Source organism: Thalassophryne amazonica, chromosome 3 (genome assembly GCF_902500255.1).
Source record: "Thalassophryne amazonica chromosome 3, fThaAma1.1, whole genome shotgun sequence".
NCBI lineage: Eukaryota > Metazoa > Chordata > Actinopteri > Batrachoidiformes > Batrachoididae > Thalassophryne > Thalassophryne amazonica.
The window spans coordinates 35398737-35421083 of record NC_047105.1 but is presented as its reverse complement, the minus strand read 5'-3'; the positions used below and the strand labels follow the sequence as shown (position 1 = coordinate 35421083).

Sequence of the window (22347 nt, the reverse complement as noted above, 5' to 3'; positions counted from 1 at the left end):
TAGAGCTGCACCATGATGTCACAGTTGGGTTGCTAGCTGCAAACTCAGTTTTTGGAACCTAATAATTACTTAAAAACTGCAGATTATACAGAATACAATGCTCATATGGCCGAGGGTATTTTAGCATTGTGTTTATATATATATATATATAACGATGTCAATCATGACTACGGGACTCTAATTGTCTGTTGTTTCGGGCAAGAAAAGAGATTTGTTTGCCATTTAATTCACACAGTAGGTTTTTTTTTCATTCCTCATAACCTACTTTTTCCATGGGACAGTGTACAAAGGTTCTCTGGTGTGGACTGTGCGAGAACTTTTGCCATAGCTGCATTCTCCTGCTGCAGGAGAACAGTCCTCGTGCTGCAGGACTCAGGAGAACGAATATTCTGGGAGGCGCTCACTGCGCACCTATGGGAAAAGTTCTCCTGCAGCGTGCCGCACAGTGTGCTGTGCTGCAGGTGCGACTTTTGTAGGGGAGACTGATGCCATTGTCCCCTGGAAAATGTTTTAATTTAGAACTCTCTGAAACACTACTGCCTGCACTTTGAGGGCCAAATTTTGTGAAGTAGTATAACTATGTTGCATAACTAGACAATCTATTCTAAATCTTAAGAACCGGAATCGAATCAATTCTTGAATCAATCAATTCTTGAAATTTGAATCAATACCCAACCCTACAGCTGACTGCAAAGAGAAACGCCAAAAGCAGTTCTACTTCCTCTCCGTCTGATTGGTTGCCTGTAGTGACAACAGAGTGCTTTTACTTTTTTTCCTTTTTTTTTTCCTTTGAAAATTAAAGTGCTTTAATTTGAAAATTAAAGCACCTTAATTTTCAAATTAAAGCACTCAGAAAGGCCACACAAAAAAGAAAAAAAAGCTGGAGTGCTCTGGCAGGACTAAATATTCAACTCACTGACTGCTGACCTATTTTGGGAATGTACTCACCAGCCTTCAAATGAAGCGAAATTGGAAAATCACTGGTTGCCACATCGAATGCTGTTTCTGCAGTGTCGTTGTGATGAGATTACCCGGAACACCTGGAAGAATAAGACTGCAGGTTCCAACCTCACTTGCAGAGAAACATGGATGAGGCAGATGATACAAATTAGCCACGACATTGGAACTTTAGCGTACTGAGAGAACTGATTATGAAAGTTCAAGATTGATTTCAGTGTTGTTTGATAAACATTTTTACACTTAAATCCTCTATAGCCTTATTAGCTGGAAATGCTTCACAACAGCAGCCAGATAATGGGATTTTGTGAACATGGCAATATGGTATGTGGTTAAAATGCAAATGTTGTTATTCCATGTAAGGAAGATGAATGGCTCAGACGTAAAGATGACATTAAGTTTTGCAGGGAAAAGCTTGGACACGTTTTATGCTGCTTCAGGTTTGAAGCATTTGTCTTCGCGACAGCAGAAAATGTCTTTTTATCCGGACTCAGAAGAGCAGTGTGTAATTGTTAAAGTCTGTCTCCTTTTATAGAAGCTGTCCTGAATTTCCTGCTGCATCCGAAATTTGGCAGTTAGGAGATGATACTGAGATGATGAGTCAGGAGATGTTCTTCCCCCCATTAAAATTAGAAAAAAAACACTTGATGCCAGACTGCCATCAAAATAATAACCAAGTCCAACATTTTGCAAATGTGACAGACATGTTTGCGAAAGCACAGGTTTGATCAACCATGCAATGGTGCAATGGTGGCTGGTCTGAATTCCTTTTGGTTGCAACCGTTCTGCACAATACCTTTGATTGTACCAGCTGTGCTGCAGCGCATCTCAGAAGCATCTCTCTGTTCCAAAGAGAATACACAGAACAGATCCAAATGCCGACTGACTAATCAGGTAGCACTTTCCACATCTTCCTGTCTCATTACTATAATGTATTTTTAATAACTAAAACACAGCCACCAGTCTTTCATCCAAGATGTTTAAAGACTTTTACTGTATGAACTTTACAGCAAAACCACAAGAGTATAAGTTGCACCTGTCAAAAAAAATACCTCTTGAAGAGGAAAAAGCATATATAGTATAAGTCACAACCCTTTTTATTATTATTATTGTCTCTTTTTTTTTCATTGTTGTCGTGTCCTTTTTTTGATTCACATTTATTCTTTCATCATTGGAGTTTATTTTGTTTAGTGCTTTGATTCCTGGAAAAAAAAAACCCTATAAGTAGTGGTTAATATTATTAATAATGTTAATAATAACCACTAATGCATGTTGGGTTTTTTGTTTTTTGTTTTTTGTTTTTACTTTATTTAGTATATAAGTCACACCAAGTATAAAATAAATAAAGTAAAAATAAATAAAAACAGACTTTCCTTCTGAAAATGCGGGAACTACTTAGACTACTCATTCATGTATAAGTATAAAAATCATGGGAAAATAACCAAATCAACAAGGACATGAAGGTTCCATGTCTGAAACGATGGTGGATCTGAGGCTGCATGAATGCCAGATCAAAATCTTGGTGCAGATTTGATGTTATATTATGGTGGCTGGTGGAATCAAGAGGTTAGAACTCCTCCCCTGGAGTCAGGCACAACAGCCCGGTGCCATGCATGCCTTTCTGTTGTGACCACCAGAGGACTGTGCAATCTACTGGAAACAGTGCTGCCCAACAAAACCTTCATCTAAAATTGTAAGCATTCTCAAATTGTTTTTGTTTTAGGGTGGTGTCTCCCATTGCCATTTCTGATGCAGGTTTGTGCAAAACACTACTTCGGCATTTTCTCCACACTTTTCTAAAACATTGAAATTTCTCTGTAAAGATCTCAAAACTGTCTTCTGTTGAAGAACACAATATGTTTTTAATGGGTTTCATGTTGCCGAGGAGGATTAGGAGGCTTCTGCTCAGTGAATGGTAGGTCCCAGTTACCACATATTGTACCCACTCGTCTACTTTCACTTACTTTTAAAAAGAATACCCCTAGTCTGCTTCATTTAAATCCAATTATTCACATTTTGAGCATCATGATTTAAGCCAATGTCGCAATTTTTTTTAATGTGTTTCAAACTTTCTCGATTGCTCTCTGTGTTCTACAATGCTACCTCACCACAGATTGCACCTGTTTTGAGGCCCCGATTGAGCATCAGTTTTTTCAGGGTTTTTTTTTCTGTTTTGTTTTGATGTCAGGAAGGAGTGAAAACTTAAAAGTGACAAATCACAGCCTTTGCAGTGTCGGTCTCTCAGCAGGTGCACATCAGGCTACGGGATGCTTCACAGCCACGCAGAGGGGCTCTGATTTAAAGCTGTTGTCTTTGGTTCGTCACACCCAGGGATATGTGTGAAACTTAATACCATATTACAGTGGAGGCAACAAGCAGCATTTTGTTAATAATTACATTTCCTCATCATTACAACAGGCTTCCTCATTCAGGTAAAATACTTATTAATTTTGCCTGGTTTGGTGGTCTCATTATGCCGTTAAGAGTTTGCTGCACGGAGTGAATACCGGAAGTAGTGATGAAAGACAAATCGAAGAAGGATTTATATGTGGAATGTAACATGAATCCACCTGGTGGTACAAACCGAAAGTAATAGAGCAAGTCCAACTTTTACCCTTGTTTTAATTGATGTCAGGCGATATGGTGGCAAATTCTGCAAGAAAAGAGACTGTCCAAACTAATGATGATAGAGCAAAATGGATATAATTTTTAAGGATTTATAACTGGATTGGGACATGAATCAGTCGTGGAAACTGAAAGTAAGACCAAAAAGACATTTCGGCAAGACTTGTCAGTGTACCACTGACTTTTCATTTGTTTGTTTTTGCCCCAAAATGTACACAATCGGGTATCAAAAATCAGGAGTGGAAGATGCCATTACATCATATACCACTTGGTGATAAAGACTTTTCAACAGTTTTTCAACAGCATCAATAATTTTGTAAGTCACAACAGTGATATCGGAGTTCTCAGCCATTCAGCATCTGATGTTCACATTTTCAAAACTCTATGGCTCGGTCACCACCTCCTCACAGTCAATAAGTGGGCTTGGATCCAGACCTTCTTGTTGCAGGGTGGATTTATTAAGAGGAATTATTGGATTTATTCGGAAGGCTTATCAAGACTAGATGATCACAGGATCAAGGAGGCTCCTGTGATTCACGTAAAAGCTATACAGCGGAGTGCTGAAACAAAAGAAGCTGTCAGACGCATTGATTTTCCCTTTGTCACCATCATTATCGTTTATTTATTTATTCATTCATTTATCTGTTCACTCTTGTTTCCCTTAGAAGTGTCTTTCTGAATGCACACAGGCACCATCCGGTCTGCTCGCGCCACTCATCTGTATCTTTTACTGCTCATTAAAGCTACTGTTAAATCTGAAACACTGCCATGTGTGCCATCCTTGGAGGTGCACCTGCTGAACTAACAAAGAGCAATTATTCTCCAAGAACAGCAGTTACAGCTCATATACAACCACACACTGCCAGCTCAAAAATTTCTGACATTTTTTAGGATTTGATTGCAGTTTAGTGCTTTTCTCTTTCTCTTATCGCTCTCTGGCTGTGACTTTGACTTTTTGTTTAGTATTAAAATAAAGTCTTGCACATTTGCTGTGTATGTGATTTATTATGAGTTTTCTTAATGCTCAACACATTCTGTTGTCAACAGACGAGACATCATTTGAAGCAGGGATCAAAGTTCAGATCCACACACAGGAAGAGCCGCCATTCATCGACCAGCTGGGCTTTGGCGTGGCACCGGGGTTCCAGACCTTTGTCTCTTGTCAGGAGCAGCGGGTATGTCTTCTGAAAGTTAAAACAAAAGTCGAAGGAAAAGCAATATGTCTCACTGTGTTTTGTCAAGGAGTATCAAGAACACTTATGTCTTGATAAAACAACCCATTGGTAGGCTGATATAAAAACGTGAAGGTGTATTGCTGCATGATTATATTGTAAATCCTTTTCATTTTCACACCTGTTACTTGGATAAAATCAGCAATTGGAATTTTTTTCTGGCATTTGATCAACAACAACAAAAGTTATTGACAAAAAGAAGTAAGTAGGCCCTGAGGCACTTATCTCCAGATTCTGTAGCATGAAGCGGATGAGAGTCCACGGCTCCCTCTGGACAGGACTCCTGTCCAACATAGATCGGATATACTAAAATATGAAATGGACAAAATGGAGCAAAATGGAGCCTAATAATCACCAAATGGGGGTAAAATGTCACAAAATGGAGCAAACTGACCCAGATTAACTCCAAATATGATTAAATATGATTCAATGAATTACTTTTATTTAATTATTTTTAAGCGAAATGGAGCGAAATGGGGACTGATAATAATGAAATGGGGGTAAAATGTAGCAGACTGACTCCAAATATGATTCAATTAAGTACTTTTATTTAATTATTTTAGAGAAATAGGGCAAAATGAGGACTGATAATAACAAAATGGGGGTAAAACGTAACAAAATGGAGCAGACTGACCATTGACTGAAGTTTCATCTCTTGAACGCCAGATGGTGCACCTGCCCCTCCTACATGTACTGAGCGCATCTCACAAAAAACAAAAGCCAAACAATGAAATAAAAGTACATATTTGGAGTCAGTCTGGTTCACTCTGCTCCATTTTGTTACATTTTACCCCCATTTCATGATTATCAATCCCCATTTCATCCATTTAATATTTTATTATATGGCCCAACATGGATTACTTGTCCAACCAAGGCCAGTATGCATTTACAGCTTGATGGACTGAGACAATGCAGAGGCACTGCACTGCGGTGGTTTGAATCATATTTATCTAATAGATTACAATTTGTTCATGTAAATGGGGAATATTCTTCACAGACTAAGGTTAATTATGGAGTTCCACAAGGTTCTGTGCTAGGACCAATTTTATTCACTTTATACATGCTTCCCTTAGGCAGTATTATTAGACGGCATTGCTTAAATTTTCATTGTTACGCAGATGATACCCAGCTTTATCTATCCATGAAGCCAGAGGACAAACACCAATTAGCTAAACTGCAGGATTGTCTTACAGACATAAAGACATGGATGACCTCTAATTTCCTGCTTTTAAACTCAGATAAAACTGAAGTTATTGTACTTGGCCCCACAAATCTTAGAAACATGGTGTCTAACCAGATTCTTACTCTGGATGGCATTACCCTGACCTCTAGTAATACTGTGAGAAATCTTGGAGTCATTTTTGATCAGGATATGTCCTTCAATGCGCATATTAAACAAATATGTAGGACTGCTTTTTTGCATTTACACAGAGAATATATTCACAAGAGTTTTAGGCACTAGAGTTTAATGCTGTTGTCCGTAGAGCCTGATCAGAGTGTCTGAAATGCATTTCTCATGTCGTGAACGTACTGAGATTACCCTATCCTACCCATAATGCACTGCTGGGCACAGCATATATATCCACACTAAAACCTTAAAAATTAGAGTATTACTTTAAAACTAAAACATGTATCTGATATTTTCACTTTATAAAACTTCAGACACATTAATTTAAATAACTTGTCCAACATTAGTTTGATTAAAAGTTGAACCATAAGTTAAAAATGTTAAAACTGTGCCCACTACTGCTAATCATCACATTTTATACACACACACACAAAAAAAAAAAAAAGAAAAAAAGAAATCCAATATGGCCACCAATATCCACATGGCTAAAAATATATCAAAGGCATCTTTCTAATGTTTTCTCAAGAAGATTCCTTTTATAGTCTTAAATACAATATATACTAAATGCTTGTAAATTTTGTTTCAACAGAATGCAAATCAGACAATGAAGGTGATGATACAAACATTTATTTTAACCTTTTTGACATTTGTGGATTGTTTTAAATTAAAGAATAATTCATCATTTCAGAACATAATTTTAGACTGGGCTTTTTTTTTTCTTGAATATGTGGCTAAACTTAATAGAGTGACTTCAATCAGTAAAAACAATTATCACTTAACTAAACAACTAGATAATTTTACATATGTTTGAGCATCTATAAGACATGATAGTTGATCAGATGATCAGTATGATCAGATTACTATGTCATATTATAATTGCATTTGATTGTGCATTTTGTTTTGTTGTCATTTGCGTTAGGGGGAGGCAGGGGCCATTTTGGTTGTTACGGGGTCAGTTTGAAGGGCTGTAAAATCAAGAAACTACACAATATTCTGTAATGCTAAAATGAACTTTAGTAACATATAGGTTTCAGAAAAATATAGTTATCATTTAACCCCCCCCCCCCCAAAAAAAAAACGTGGTAGTCATGACCATCGTGGCCCGTACACGATAAGGATTTTAAGGCTGCTTATGGTCAGATTGAGACAGAAGTGGTGAGAAAAGTGTTCACCGTCTTCCTCCATTCTTCCACCTCTTCTGGGCATCCAAGAACAGAATTTATGTGTTCAGGTCAAAACTGTTATAATTTGGATGCAGTAAAATACAGTTTAAATGTGAGGTATTGTGTTCCCTTGAGATCACCTGTGTTCATGATGCAGAATAACTAATTAACTCTGGTATTTGTCAAAGATGACTGCATATCTGGATGTGTTTGAGGATAATTTTTTCACTTGGAACAAAAACTTTTTTAATTGGTACAGTATTGATTTAGAACACTAACACGGTCACAGGCTAATCGTCTGTATAATTAAGGGCTTGTCTTGTAAAAACGAGGCCCCTCACCAGCAATCAACTTGCAATCACTCACAGCAATCACAGCACCACCAAACAACAGCAATGCTCATCTAAGTGCCATAGCATATAATTGGACAATTTGGACAGTTTACATTTAGTGAGCATTTACCTCTGCAGGAATCCTCTCCACGTTATCACACTTCTCACATTTTCTTTCCTGTTCAGTGGCAACAAGAAGAAAATATTAAATGCAAAACATCTAAAAGTAGAGCCCAGTTTGGAAAATAACTGAGTTCCCCTTTAATCAGAATTGGTAGAGTAAAACAGGCTTTAATCAGAATCAAATTTATTGCCAAGTTAAGTTCGCACATACAAGGAATTTGATCTGGTGTTACTGGTGCGTAAGAAATAAGAAATGAAAAGGAAAAAACACTTCTGTAAGAAGTGAAAGAGTCAAATCGGAAAAACTATATTTATTGTTAACTAAATATAACGTAATGCAATGGGACTGTGCAAAAACAGGTGACTGGAGTACAGATGTACAGTACATTGCAGTGCAGTCTGCACCAAAGGTGCATATGATTAAAGTTGGTAATAGAAAAGCAGTCCTGTTCAAACTTTTTTTTTTATTCACAAGGTAGAAATGCTCTGAAACCTCGTGGTGAAGTTTGGAGAATTAGCAGCTGTATGATTCTATATTATGGAGCAAGTTTAGACTCAAGGAGGGGTAAATCTGTCTTCGAACGGCCTCTCCTGAGATTTCTTCATGTACCCCCCGCCACGATCAGTTTGTTTTTAGAGACTGAGCTGTGTCGAGAACAAGGCTGAGACCTTCAGAGCTAGAAAATGAAGCCAACACAAAAGTGCCAAATTGTGCAGTTCCTTGAATGGCCACTTGAGACTGGCTACAAAAGGGAGTCACATAGACACCCATGTTAAAATCTCCAACATCATAGCAGAAGTAAACATTTTTACACATTGGTACAAAAAAATAACTGTTTTGGTCTCTATAGCCAGTTTCCTTATTCATGACAGCTGTATGAGGGGTGAATTGTTTTTAATAACTCATCAGTTTAAGCTATATTAAGTAATAAAGTTATCAATAATTAGGGGTGTAGTGACTTTGAGTGATAGCTAGCGTGCCAGTGGGCACAGTGCCCTTCTATCAGAGACCACCTGCTGGTGTGGACTTAAATGGGTTTCTCTTTTGTGAGCATTTTATTACAAATATCTGAAATAATATGTCTTGCTGTGCAGTTAATTGTAAGAACAGGCCATCGAAGGAGTCAGTGCAACCATATTTTCATTTAGTGAAATTTTAGTATGATTTTAATTTGCATATTCGCACCAGTAGTACTCCTTAGCATTATTAATAGCTTGGTGATGTTAGTGATAGATATACAAGGTCTATTAGAAAAGTATCCGACCTTATTATTTTATTATTTATTAACAAATGGCTGTATGGATCCGTGACCATCGTGTGCAATTTCTCTGGTTATCACAAGAGCTGGACATCAACGATTTTTCATGGAAAGCCAAGCGGAGGCTTTGCGCGTCACGATGGATTCGCATGGCGCAAAGCAACGCCGTGATGAAGCCTCACGGGACATGTTCTGGCATGTCCAGGCACATCCACAATTTCTCGGATAATCACTCGATGGAAAAACCACCAACAGCCGTCTGAACGCCATCTCAAAGCCGTCCTGTGAGACCAAAATGGAGATGGTTTTGTCTCGCTCCAGTAGTGACTCCATCGTGACGCGCGAAGCCTCCTCTCGGCTTTCCATGACAAAATCTCTTGTTAAAAGTGAAATCTGCTGGAAAATGGTTGATGTCCAGCTCTTGTGATAACAAGAGAAATTGCACACGATGGTCACGGATCCATACAGCCATCCGTTTAGAAATGAAATGGTCGCTCAGCCTGTCGATGGCGGCTTCGGAGCGCGGCGCACCACCAGTCGCTCTGGGCCATCCTTAAAGCAACAGTAACACTCTGTAATCTCTTTGAAACCCATAAAATTTTCACCAAAAACCATCTGAATTTCTCGAATGGTGTCCACTTTGATGTCCCTCACAGTTTCTGAAAAAATTTTGATCAAGCAAAGCGACAGTCTCTGAGCCATTCCTAAGCAATGAAAAAACGACGAGAGGGGTGGACCACTCCTCACTCAAAGCCTGCTCAAAGGCGAATGACGCAACCGACAGGCGTGAAAAAACTCACGCATGCGCACGAAGGTTCAAGCTTGGCTGACGCAATCACACGTGATTCAAATCCATATGGTTTTTGAAAAAAATAATAAGGTCGGATACTTTTCTAATAGACCTCGTATTTGTGTGTTTATGTATTATTTTGTAATTTAGTTTTTTTGCTATTTGTTTTGGTATTATGTAATTACTTTACTTAAATGTTTATACTCTTAGTTTGGTATACTTTTAACCTGTGATTTGCTTAAATGTGCATGTCAAACTGGGTTGAATCAGTTTTATCACTTAGAACAAAGAGATTCAAGTTACAATATAAATTGTAATATGTCACGTTTTCATGCGGGGTTTTGTGCAGGGGCTGGACCTCAAGGAGTTTGCAAAGCAAGGTCTAACTTTTGTCACACCCATGGTTTGTTTTATAAAAACTGTTTGTCCTTTTTTGGGGGTTCTGAACAAATGGATATCCTGTGAGAGAGAAGTTCTTCAGAATCCAGGCTGTTTTTCACCATGACTTTGAATAAATTTAATCGGAGAAATAATTTGACTTTGTACTTTGTAAGGAACATTATTACAAAAAGAATCAAGTAGAATTAACATTAGCTACATTGATGGTGCTCTGGTTATCAGTGGTGGGCACAGTTCAGCTAATCCGATAGCAGAAAGATAAAAAGATAACTTTTCAATTATCTGATTAATGGTTATCGAAGCTAACTTTTGGTTACCTGTGCCCACCACTGCTGGTTATAGAAGCAACCTGCACCCAAGCTACCTGTGATAACGACCACTGCCCCGCCTGCAAAAATATGCATTAATCAACCTGAACCAAGGTCAGCCTGTTAGGCCGCGTTCACACCGGGGGCAACGCGAACGACAGCAGCTGTAGGAGCTGTGTGTGTGTGTGTGTGTGTGTGTGTGTGTGTGTGTGTGTGTGTGTGTGTGTGTGTGTGTGTGTGTGTGTGTGTGTGTGTGTGTGTGTGTACACGCGGAGCCAACTCGCTGCAGACTGCAAGGGAGCGAGATTCCTGAACGGAGGCACGAGACGTTACGTTCTGCTGTGAACCATCACGTGAGACAGCAAGCGTGAAGCAGAGAGAGAAGATTTTTTCCCGAGTGAACATATATATAAAAAACCAAAACAAAACCGTGGAGCTGCCTTTACTCTCTGTACTTTCTCTACCGGTGCGGTTCTGACGGCACCGACCTGTTCACACCATGTGCGCGTCGTATACTGAATTTATGAGATCATGAGATGAAATAAACTGTCAAATATCCTTAAAAACATCCTTAAAAATTAGAATATATAAATGAACTGAGCAAAAATTACAGAAAAGCTGTGCAGTGATATTCGGAGGTGCAGATCACAAAAAGCTGAACTTTAACAGCTGTTATTTTCCAAAGGTATGTATTTGTTCAATCTTGAGCTTAATGTAGTGTTCAAGCACAAAACGTGACTGATGAGGAAAAAAAGGATGACTTCATCACACTAAAATGAACTGGAGTCAGAATAAAAATACAAGCTGCTGATTTCTGTTGTTTTTCAAAGTTATTAAGCTGCAGCTATATGTTTTAATTATTTCAAAGTGAGTTGCCTCTTATTGTATTCTGATTTCTTTATACAAAAAAATATGGGGAGTCTAATCAGTCTGCATTGTTCTGTTAAGTTTATATCAGTTTTCCTGCACATGTCCAGGTATTTTTTCCTTCTTTATAAGAGTTTGTTGTTTGCATTTGCTCCACAGAGTTTTAAAACACAATAAAATGTTCACACTTTTCTTTATAGCAGTTCTGTAATTTCAGAAATGCAACAGAAACAACCACAAATCAGAAAAAGTTGGGACTGTAAGAAAAATGAAGATAAAAATAAAAATGTTGCACTATTCCCGGTTTCTCCACTCAGAGAAGCCAAACGTTCTTCCAGAGTTGCGTAATCATACCACAATTGTAGAATATAAAGAAGGGGAGAAAAAGAGAAACAAATAGACAATATAATCATCAATCGCAATTATTTGCCTGACAATTAATCGTCTCCAGAAATTCCTAATCGTGACAGCCCTAACCACAGCAGCGGCAGTGGAGTTTCTTTTTTCACGCGCACGCGCAAACGAATCGTCCATGAAGATTATTTTATTTATTAACTACACAGATGTATAATAAAACAAATGGTGACTGGTTTATAGACACAATTATGACAGAGATCGAGCAGCATCACCGCAGCAGGGGCAGTGGAAAGTTTTTTTGTTGTTGTTGTTGTTGTTTACATGTGCGCACGTGAACGAGACAGGAGGTCCTCAAACTGGGTCATGCAGAGGTGGAAGGACCGCTGAAAGCCACTGTCATCCAGACGCAGCTCCTGCAGCAAATAATGATACTCCCCGAATTGGGAACGTCTCATGGGGATGTTGTGAACCTAGGGATGGTGCTGCTGGCGACGTTTGTCAGCTTTCCACAACAATTAAGAGCACAGCAACTCGCTCCGTGTAATCAAGGTCCATCATGTTAACTTGACTGACAACCGGAACTGGCGAGCGGAATGGAAGCTTCTCCTATTTGATGACGGACTGGGGCGAATTTTCGCAGCGAAAGCAGAGCGACACACCAGGCGATGGTGGTGCGTCCGTTGCCACGCGACCGATGCAATTTGTGACGTCTCGACGAGCCCGGTGTAAATGCTGCATTAGCCTCAGCTTCTTTGATAACTTAGAGATGGGGGGGTGCTCAGGCTTCACTTGTCCCACTCAGGTCACACCACTCTTTTCCAACATTTTTTCCCATGTATATGTTCACCAGGATTTAGGTGGCAACAGGCACTACCAAGATGGTAACATTTGGAGCCGCTCCACATCTGCTTTTCAGAAAACCTATGGGTGATGTCGCAGAGGGCTCTTCCAGTATCTGTACAGTCTATGGCCGTAAACTGTTAGTAAGCTCTTCTGGCTTCTCACTTTTTTACGTGGGTCACCAGAGCAGATCTGATATGCATGTTGATTTGGCACCAGTTTTACACCGGATGTCCTTCCTGATGCAACTGCACATTGCATGGAGAGAGGGCAGCTGTAGCACTAAGCACTTTCTACCATGTACAGAAGAGCAAGTCAGGAATAACAAGGCACATGCATAACCTACAGCAAAAATCAATGACATTTTCACCCTGAACGGCAGATTTTGAAATGACATGTCACTCATTGCAAGCGTTTGCCTATAGTGGTGTTTAGATGAGCCAATAATATTCTGTTTTTCCACACAGATTGAAAAATTAGTCTTCTAATTGATCTTCAGTGATGCATCTATTACCCACATGATAAGAACTTTCAGTCGGGATGTAGAATGTTCTCTTGGTCCAGTGAGACAAATTCAGGGCTGCATATTTGCAGAAGGTTATGCAGCTGAATAATTCTGCAGGCAAACACAAACTGCACACACTGTCTGTCCCTCAACAGGCTGCAGAGCCACACATAATAAAGAGAGAAAGCAGTAGATTTAGCAGTGATCTCAGTCTTTCCACGTCCTCACAATGACAGTGTTTTAGTGTCAGCAGGCTGCATTCACATTGTTTGCATTCTGCCAATGTTGCATCTGCAGGTGATTGTCCTTTGTTTTCTGTTAAGCTCCATTACTTTTTTAGTCATTATAGTTCCTACAATTTTTCTACCTTTGCCGTGGTGCAGTATGTTCCAGAGTCACTACTCATTAATCTAATGCAGTTGTCTTTCCCACAGCACACGCTGTCAGTTGCTTTGAAAAAAAGGAAATTCTGTAATTACCTTCTCCCAAAAATAGAAAGAAAAAAAAAACAGCAATTCTGCATGTTTACATTTTTCTTCTTTTATTGACTCTTACTGACTCCTGTCCCCCCCCCCCAACTTGTTTTTCCTTTTAATGTAACTAAAAAAGAGAAGTGTTGGAAACTATTTTTGCTTCTTTGTGAAACTGCTGAAAGCAAACTACAGAATCTTTCAGATAAAATCTATGTAAACTGAAATGTATTATGTTGGATTCAATTTTGGATACTAATATTAATTTGTAATAATTTATGAATTTATTGTCAGTGCTAAACACAAACATTCAGCTTTAATAAGCATAAAAGCAAGATGAAAAATCCCAAACACCGAACGCATACGACTCATAAAAATCCCCAAAAATTAAGAATAAAAAATACAGAATTACAACAATAACAACAAAAAAAAACATAAGCCAACACCAGCACAATTCAGTATTTGCAAAATGTTACCCCTCTAGCTGCCATCTCCTCTGTCTCAGACATTAACTGATAACTTACAAACCCAAGCACAATCAACAAGTACAAGTCTCAAGTAGTCAACACAATGAATTACTGAGAATGTAAATTTCTAAATCTTGTTCACTGGAGTTGAAAATCCAAAATTTGCCAGAGTTCTTTAACAAATGAAATTAAGCTGACCATATAAAATGTATGAAATATTTTGCATTCATACTGTCTGCAGTGAAACAGAAGTCAAACTATAGCACCATGGTGGATTAGTGGTTAGCACTGTTACACACAGCAAGAAGGCCATGGGAATGATTCCCGCTTGTGGCCTTTCTGTGTGGAGTTTGCATGTTCTTCCCGTGTTCATGTGGGTTTCCTCCCACATTTAAAGACATTCAGGTTAGGTGAATTGGAAACTTTATAACTGTCCAGGTCTCCCTTGCAAAAGACATCCCGATCTCAATGTGACTAACCTGTTTCAATAAAGGTTAAATTAACAATTGAAAGTAAATGTCAGAATCGCTGCAGGGTTCCATTTTCAAGGTCAAAGGTTGAAGTCAGGAAAAATCTTGTAAAATTTGAAAAATGTTTAACATTGAACGAATTTTCAAAGCTTCATTCCTTTGTCAAAAAGATCAAATTTCTTTCATATTTGAAAGTGTTATGTAGGATGGTATCCTTTATTGACTGACAAAGTTTGATCCAGATCTGATCCAGATTACAGATTTTGTGGCCATTTAAATTTAACATTGAAAAACCCATTTATGTATATTTTACATTATTTCTTAATCAAACATGCCCCAATCACTCATATTTGACAGTGAGGTGCAGACTGGCATTCACTATCTCCTGACAAAGCTTGATCTGGATCTGATCTGGATTGTGGATTTTGTCAGACTCCAAAGCATTTCAAGGTCCTGGAGTGGCCAAGCCAGTCTCCAGACCTCAACCCCATAGAAACTTTGTTGAGGGAGTTGAAAGTCCATGTTGCCCAGCGACAGCCCCAAAACATCTCTGCTCTAGAGGAGATCTGCATGGAGGAATGGGCCAAAATAGCAGCTACAGTGTGTGCAAACCTGGTGAAGATTTACAGGAAACATTTGACCTCTGTCATTGCCAACAAAGATTATGTTACAAAGTATTGAGTTGAACTTTTGTTATTGACCAAATACTTATTTTCCATCATAATTTACAAATAAATTCTTTAAAAATCCTACAATGTGATTTCCTGGATTTTTTTTTTTCTCATTTTGTCTCTCATCAATCAATCAATCAATCAATTTTTTTATATAGCGCCAAATCACAACAAACAGTTGCCCCAAGGCGCTTTATATTGTAAGGCAAGGCCATACAATAATTATGTAAAACCCCAACGGTCAAAACGACCCCCTGTGAGCAAGCACTTGGCTACAGTGGGAAGGAAAAACTCCCTTTTAACAGGAAGAAACCTCCAGCAGAACCAGGCTCAGGGAGGGGCAGTCTTCTGCTGGGACTGGTTGGGGCTGAGGGAGAGAACCAGGAAAAAGACATGCTGTGGAGGGGAGCAGAGATCGATCACTAATGATTAAATGCAGAGTGGTGCATACAGAGCAAAAAGAGAAAGAAACAGTGCATCATGGGAACCCCCCAGCAGTCTACGTCTATAGCAGCATAACTAAGGGATGGTTCAGGGTCACCTGATCCAGCCCTAACTATAAGCTTTAGCAAAAAGGAAAGTTTTAAGCCTAATCTTAAAAGTAGAGAGGGTGTCTGTCTCCCTGATCTGAATTGGGAGCTGGTTCCACAGGAGAGGAGCCTGAAAGCTGAAGGCTCTGCCTCCCATTCTACTCTTACAAACCCTAGGAACTACAAGTAAGCCTGCAGTCTGAGAGTGAAGCGCTCTATTGGGGTGATATGGTACTACGAGGTCCCTAAGATAAGATGGGACCTGATTATTCAAAACCTTATAAGTAAGAAGAAGAATTTTAAATTCTATTCTAGAATTAACAGGAAGCCAATGAAGAGAGGCCAATATGGGTGAGATATGCTCTCTCCTTCTAGTCCCCGTCAGTACTCTAGCTGCAGCATTTTGAATTAACTGAAGGCTTTTTAGGGAACTTTTAGGACAACCTGATAATAATGAATTACAATAGTCCAGCCTAGAGGAAATAAATGCATGAATTAGTTTTTCAGCATCACTCTGAGACAAGACCTTTCTGATTTTAGAGATGTTGCGTAAATGCAAAAAAGCAGTCCTACATATTTGTTTAATATGCGCTTTGAATGACATATCCTGATCAAAAATGACTCCAAGATTTCTCACAGTATTACTAGAGGTCAGGGTAATGCCATCCACAGTAAGGATCTGGTTAGACACCATGTTTCTAAGATTTGTGGGGCCAAGTACAATAACTTCAGTTTTATCTGAGTTTAAAAGCAGGAAATTAGAGGTCATCCATGTCTTTATGTCTGTAAGACAATCCTGCAGTTTAGCTAATTGGTGTGTGTCCTCTGGCTTCATGGATAGATAAAGCTGGGTATCATCTGTGTAACAATGAAAATTTAAGCAATACTGTCTAATAATACTGCCTAAGGGAAGCATGTATAAAGTGAATAAAATTGGTCCTAGCACAGAACCTTGTGGAACTCCATAATTAACTTTAGTCTGTGAAGAAGATTCCCCATTTACATGAACAAATTGTAATCTATTAGACAAATATGATTCAAACCACCACAGCGCAGTGCCTTTAATACCTATGGCATGCTCTAATCTCTGTAATAAAATTTTATGGTCAACAATATCAAAAGCAGCACTGAGGTCTAACAGAACAAGCACAGAGATGAGTCCACTGTCCGAGGCCATAAGAAGATCATTTGTAACCTTCACTAATGCTGTTTCTGTACTATGATGAATTCTAAAACCTGACTGAAACTCTTCAAATAGACCATTCCTCTGCAGATGATCAGTTAGCTGTTTTACAACTACCGTTTCAAGAATTTTTGAGAGAAAAGGAAGGTTGGAGATTGGCCTATAATTAGCTAAGATAGCTGGGTCAAGTGATGGCTTTTTAAGTAATGGTTTAATTACTGCCACCTTAAAAGCCTGTGGTACATAGCCAACTAACAAAGATAGATTGATCATATTTAAGATCGAAGCATTAAATAATGGTAGGGCTTCCTTGAGCAGCCTGGTAGGAATGGGGTCTAATAAACATGTTGATGGTTTGGATGAAGTAACTAATGAAAATAACTCAGACAGAACAATCGATACGTCTTTGGGATGGTTATGAGTAATTTTTTCTCTAATAGTTAAAATTTTGTTAGCAAAGAAAGTCATGAAGTCATTACTAGTTAAAGTTAAAGGAATACTCAGCTCAATAGAGCTCTGACTCTTTGTCAGCCTGGCTACAGTGCTGAAAAGAAACCTGGGGTTGTTCTTATTTTCTTCAATTAGTGATGAGTAGAAAGATGTCCTAGCTTTACGGAGGGCTTTTTTATAGAGCAACAGACTCTTTTTCCAGGCTAAGTGAAGATCTTCTAAATTAGTGAGATGCCATTTCCTCTCCAACTTACGGGTTATCTGCTTTAAGCTACGAATTTGTAAGTTATACCACGGAGTCAGGCACTTCTGATTTAAAGCTCTCTTTTTTAGAGGAGCTACAGCATCCAAAGTTGTCTTCAATGAGGATGTAAAACTATTGATGAGATACTCTATCTCACTTACAGAGTTTAGGTAGCTACTCTGCACTGTGTTGGTATATGGCATTAGAGAACATAAAGAAGGAATCATATCCTTAAACCTAGTTACAGCGCTTTCTGAAAGACTTCTAGTGTAATGAAACTTATTCCCCACTGCTGGGTAGTCCATCAGAGTAAATGTAAATGTTATTAAGAAATGATCAGACAGAAGGGAGTTTTCAGGGAATACTGTTAAGTCTTCTATTTCCATACCATAAGTCAGAACAAGATCTAAGATATGATTAAAGTGGTGGGTGGACTCATTTACTTTTTGAGCAAAGCCAATAGAGTCTAATAATAGATTAAATGCAGTGTTGAGGCTGTCATTCTCAGCATCTGTGTGGATGTTAAAATCGCCCACTATAATTATTTTATCTGAGCTAAGCACTAAGTCAGACAAAAGGTCTGAAAATTCACAGAGAAACTCACAGTAACGACCAGGTGGACGATAGATAATAACAAATAAAACTGGTTTTTGGGACTTCCAATTTGGATGAACAAGACTAAGAGTCAGGCTTTTAAATGAATTAAAGCTCTGTCTGGGTTTTTGATTAATTAATAAGCTGGAATGGAAGATTGCTGCTAATCCTCCGCCCCGGCCCGTGCTACGAGCATTCTGACAGTTAGTGTGACTCGGGGGTGTTGACTCATTTAAACTAACATATTCATCCTGCTGTAACCAGGTTTCTGTAAGTGTACCTATGATGAAAATTACAGACCTCTCTCATCTTTCTAAGTAGGAGAACTTGCACAATCAGGGGCGGACTAAATACTTTTTGGCCCCACTGTACCTACACCACCAAAATTGGATGGAGGTTCCAATTTTATTCCTGTGTGTCTATCTTCCAGTTATCAGTCAGAAACCAAGTGCCAAAAAGCAATGACAAATTGGGCATACCAGAGATAACCAATAGTAAGTCCCTTCGGCTGCTCCCTTTGCACTTGGGGTCACCACAGCAAATACAAGGTGGATCTGCATTTTGAATTGGCACAGGTTTTTTTTTACGTCGGATGCCCTTCCTGATGCAACTCCACATTAAATGGAGAAATGTGGCAGGGGTTTGAACCAGTTACCTTCCACACTGAATCCACACTGGCCACCACTCCTAGCAGAGATAACCAATGTTCTGTGAAAATGATCTGAAAAAGAATTCAGAAACTGAAAAAGTTGAAAAAAAAAAAACCCTGTAAACACCATACAAAAAACCTCAATTCAAGTGCATGAACTAAATACATACTGATGACATTTGATCATATCTAATTGAGCTTATGAAAAGCCACTTCTAACAGGACTTTGACCATGAAAATTATTTTCCAAGGTAAAATTTTGTGGAATTGGAAAGTAGTGTTGGCAGACGTTTGCACTCTACTCTAATATTTTTTCATTTTAATTTTCATTTCTTACATCCTCTTACATACTCCCCTTTTTCAGGTATTGGTTCAAATGTAACCCAGTTTTGTCACACATGGGTTTATGGTGGCACAAGCAGGCAGTTCGAGCCTCCCAAACAGAATGTCCCTGGCTCAAGTCCACATTCCCCATGTACAACTGGAGTTGTGCCAAGAAGGGCATTTGGTGTAAAACTTGGGACAATCAAGTTGCCGGATGTGGCATTGCCTAACAAAACAAGAGCAGCCAAAAGAAAGAATTTAAAGGTAAAAAGTCAACAGATATATTCAGCAGTGGACACAGTTACGCTAATCCGCTAACTGCTAGTTAGTGAAGCTAACATTTTCGTTAGCAGATTAGCTTTTCAGCTAACATTGAAAATCACCAGCGGATTAATTAACTTCCACTAAATTTAGTTCCACTAACTTTCAGTCCTCTGACATTTCTTTGCTGGCATAGTGAGCAAAGCCGAACGGTGAAAAACATTTGTAAACCCTAAAATCAAACATTAATGTCTGTTACATGTTTTGCAACAGACTGACTGCATTAAGGAATTCAGCCCTCCCCCAGCAGAAGGAGGTGGGCCAGCTACCAATGGGGAAAAAATTCATTTATTTTCAACATACAGCAGCTCAGACAGTGCCAGAAGTGGTAAATCACAATGTCCTTTTCACTCATGGTCTCAAGATAACTCTTCACCAAACTAAATACATTTCTTGAACTATAAAAACACAACAAATCTATAACACTAACACTGCTAATCTAACATGTACTACAATAACAATAATTTAAAAAAATGAACAAACCCCAAGCTCCCATAATGCATTGCTGCAATGCATTATGATCGACTGTGTGCTTTACAGCGTGTAATGTGCAAGCCTTTACTTTTTCAAGTGAAAAGACGTTTATGGAGTTATATTTGTCTTATTAATACCTGCAAATGCCAGTGGTGGGCATAGTTCTGATAATCATCGAAGATAAAGTTTTCATTATCAGATTATCTTTTCAGATAACTTTGAAAATCGTTATCGGACTAATAATCTTCCGATAAAATTTTTTCCAATAACTTTTAGACTGTTAACGTGGTAAATAAAAGTGAACAAATGTGTAGTTCTGCCCTCTGCAAATAGAGAAGAGCTGTTTCTAGAAGAAACTGCTCTATCCTCTGCAGGCAAAGGAAAATTGGTCACCAAAAGAAAAAACAAATTGTTTTTTAACCCCATACTGATACGTGGCCAATATCACCCAAGTCATCCAGAGGCATACATTTTTAACCAGTTCAGATTTTAACCAAAAATTTTAACATCACTTCTGAAGTTTTATAAAGTGAAAATATCAGATATATGTTTTAGTTTTAAAGTAATGCGCTAATTTTTAAGGTTTTAGTGTGGGGCATGCTGTGTCCAGGTGCATTATGGGTAGGGTAATCTCAGTACGGTAATCTCAGTACATTCACGACAGGAGAAATGCATTTCAGACACTCTGATCAGGACAACAGCATTAAACTCTAGTGCCTAAAACTCACGTGAATATATTCTCTGGGTTTATAGACGTTTAATTGTGTTTGCTTTTATTAAATTCCATGCATCTTAAACGTAGCAAGTAGCAACACAGATTATCTGGAATTTTGTGTTTTCAAGTTTTCAAGGTCTCTACTGCCATCTATTGGCCAGTAGTGTTCATGGCAGTATTCAAACTGAAGCTGGGCTGATATTTTCTCATTGTACATTCAAAAACCACACGTCGGATTCATGTTTCCAGAAGCAAAACGTACACAGAAGCTTTTTTTTTTCAAACTTAATTTACAAAAACTCTCGATGGGAGACATCAAAGTAAAAAAAAACAACAAAAACCATTGAGCACTGCATCGATACTCTCTGATTGGGCTGCACTTTAACCACTGCACGTGGACAACACCATTAACATCGCAACATAAAACTATTTTTATATTGTGCCTAAAACTCTCATGAATATATTCTCTGGGTTTATAGATGTTGTTATTGCATTTGTTTTATGTAAACAAGGGAGAATCACAGGCTGTCTCACCGTTATTTTCAGTGGGAGCTGCTATGAGCTACATTCGCTTCCTGATCATGTCGCTCTGGGGGAAAGTGAAGTTTGCTCTTTAACGTCTTTATTATTGTTCTTTACAACACTGTTTGTCCTCTTTGTTCCAGACTAATATATATAAGATGTTTGAAATTCGGTTTGCGTTTATTAAATTCCACGCAGATTAAACGTAGCAGACACAGATTATTTGTTATGATTGTTTTAGCAAGTTTTCAGGATATCATGCATGCAGTTTCTTATTAACATGATGAAAAGCATAAAAAATACATTTTTGCAGTATAATATTAATTTACAATTGTCATCATGTGGATTCTCTATATATTGTTTGACTGCAGCGACTCTCTGGCGCCCAAGAGATCATGGGGTACATCTAATTTATTTTGACACCGGTTATATCAGACGGTTATCTAATTACGACTTGGCTTTTTTTTTTTTTTTTTTTTGAAAATGCCTTTTTTACAAATAAAAAAATGGTATATTTAACAAAAGCACATTTATCTGTAAACACCAGCACACGACACACATCACATTAACGTGTTGGTTTAATAGAATGAATCATCCAATCAGTGTGAGTAGAGGCACATTTTACCCAGAATGCCATCTGTCTGTGTTTGTTACAAAACTTCAGAATTAGTGCATTATTCAACATTAAAAGATATATGTTATATCTTAACTTTCCACAAATGACAGAATTGACATTAATGGAGTTATTCTATCAGTATTCATTTTATTTATACACCAAACCATAACTCAGCACGGCTTTATTTTCCAAGACCTCGGCCTGATGGCAGTGCTGTGATTGGGTAGAGAGCTGAGCTTTGTGGTTCTTCTCTGTTGTTGTTGTTGTTGTTGTTGTTGTTGTTGTTGTTGTTGTTGTTGTTGTTGTTGTTGTTGTTGTTGTTGTTGTTGTTGTTGTTGATGAGCTGGAAGCTATGTAGTAAACAGAAGCTTCCAGCAGGGGCCAGGATGCTCTAAGCCAGAAGTGGTGACTCATTGTTTGGATCTGTTGTTGCTTTTGTTGTTGCTAAGAGTGATTGTGGTGTTAAAACTCAAAATCAGCTTGTTAGTAGTTGTAAGTGTACCAGAATCAATATTGGAATTTATTGGTTATCTGTAACTTTC

The 22347-nt window shown here is 38.4% G+C and overlaps 1 protein-coding gene across 3 annotated transcripts in view; it reads left to right on the top strand.

The window, feature by feature from the left end:
• asic1b (acid-sensing (proton-gated) ion channel 1b) overlaps positions 1 to 22347 on the top strand; it is an 856126-nt gene that overhangs the window by 766167 nt on the left and 67612 nt on the right. For all 3 annotated transcript variants that reach the window (XM_034166038.1, XM_034166036.1, XM_034166037.1), the window contains one exon: positions 4630 to 4757. In XM_034166038.1, the coding sequence (XP_034021929.1) occupies positions 4630 to 4757 (128 nt within the window). The remainder of the gene's footprint in view (positions 1 to 4629; positions 4758 to 22347) is intronic.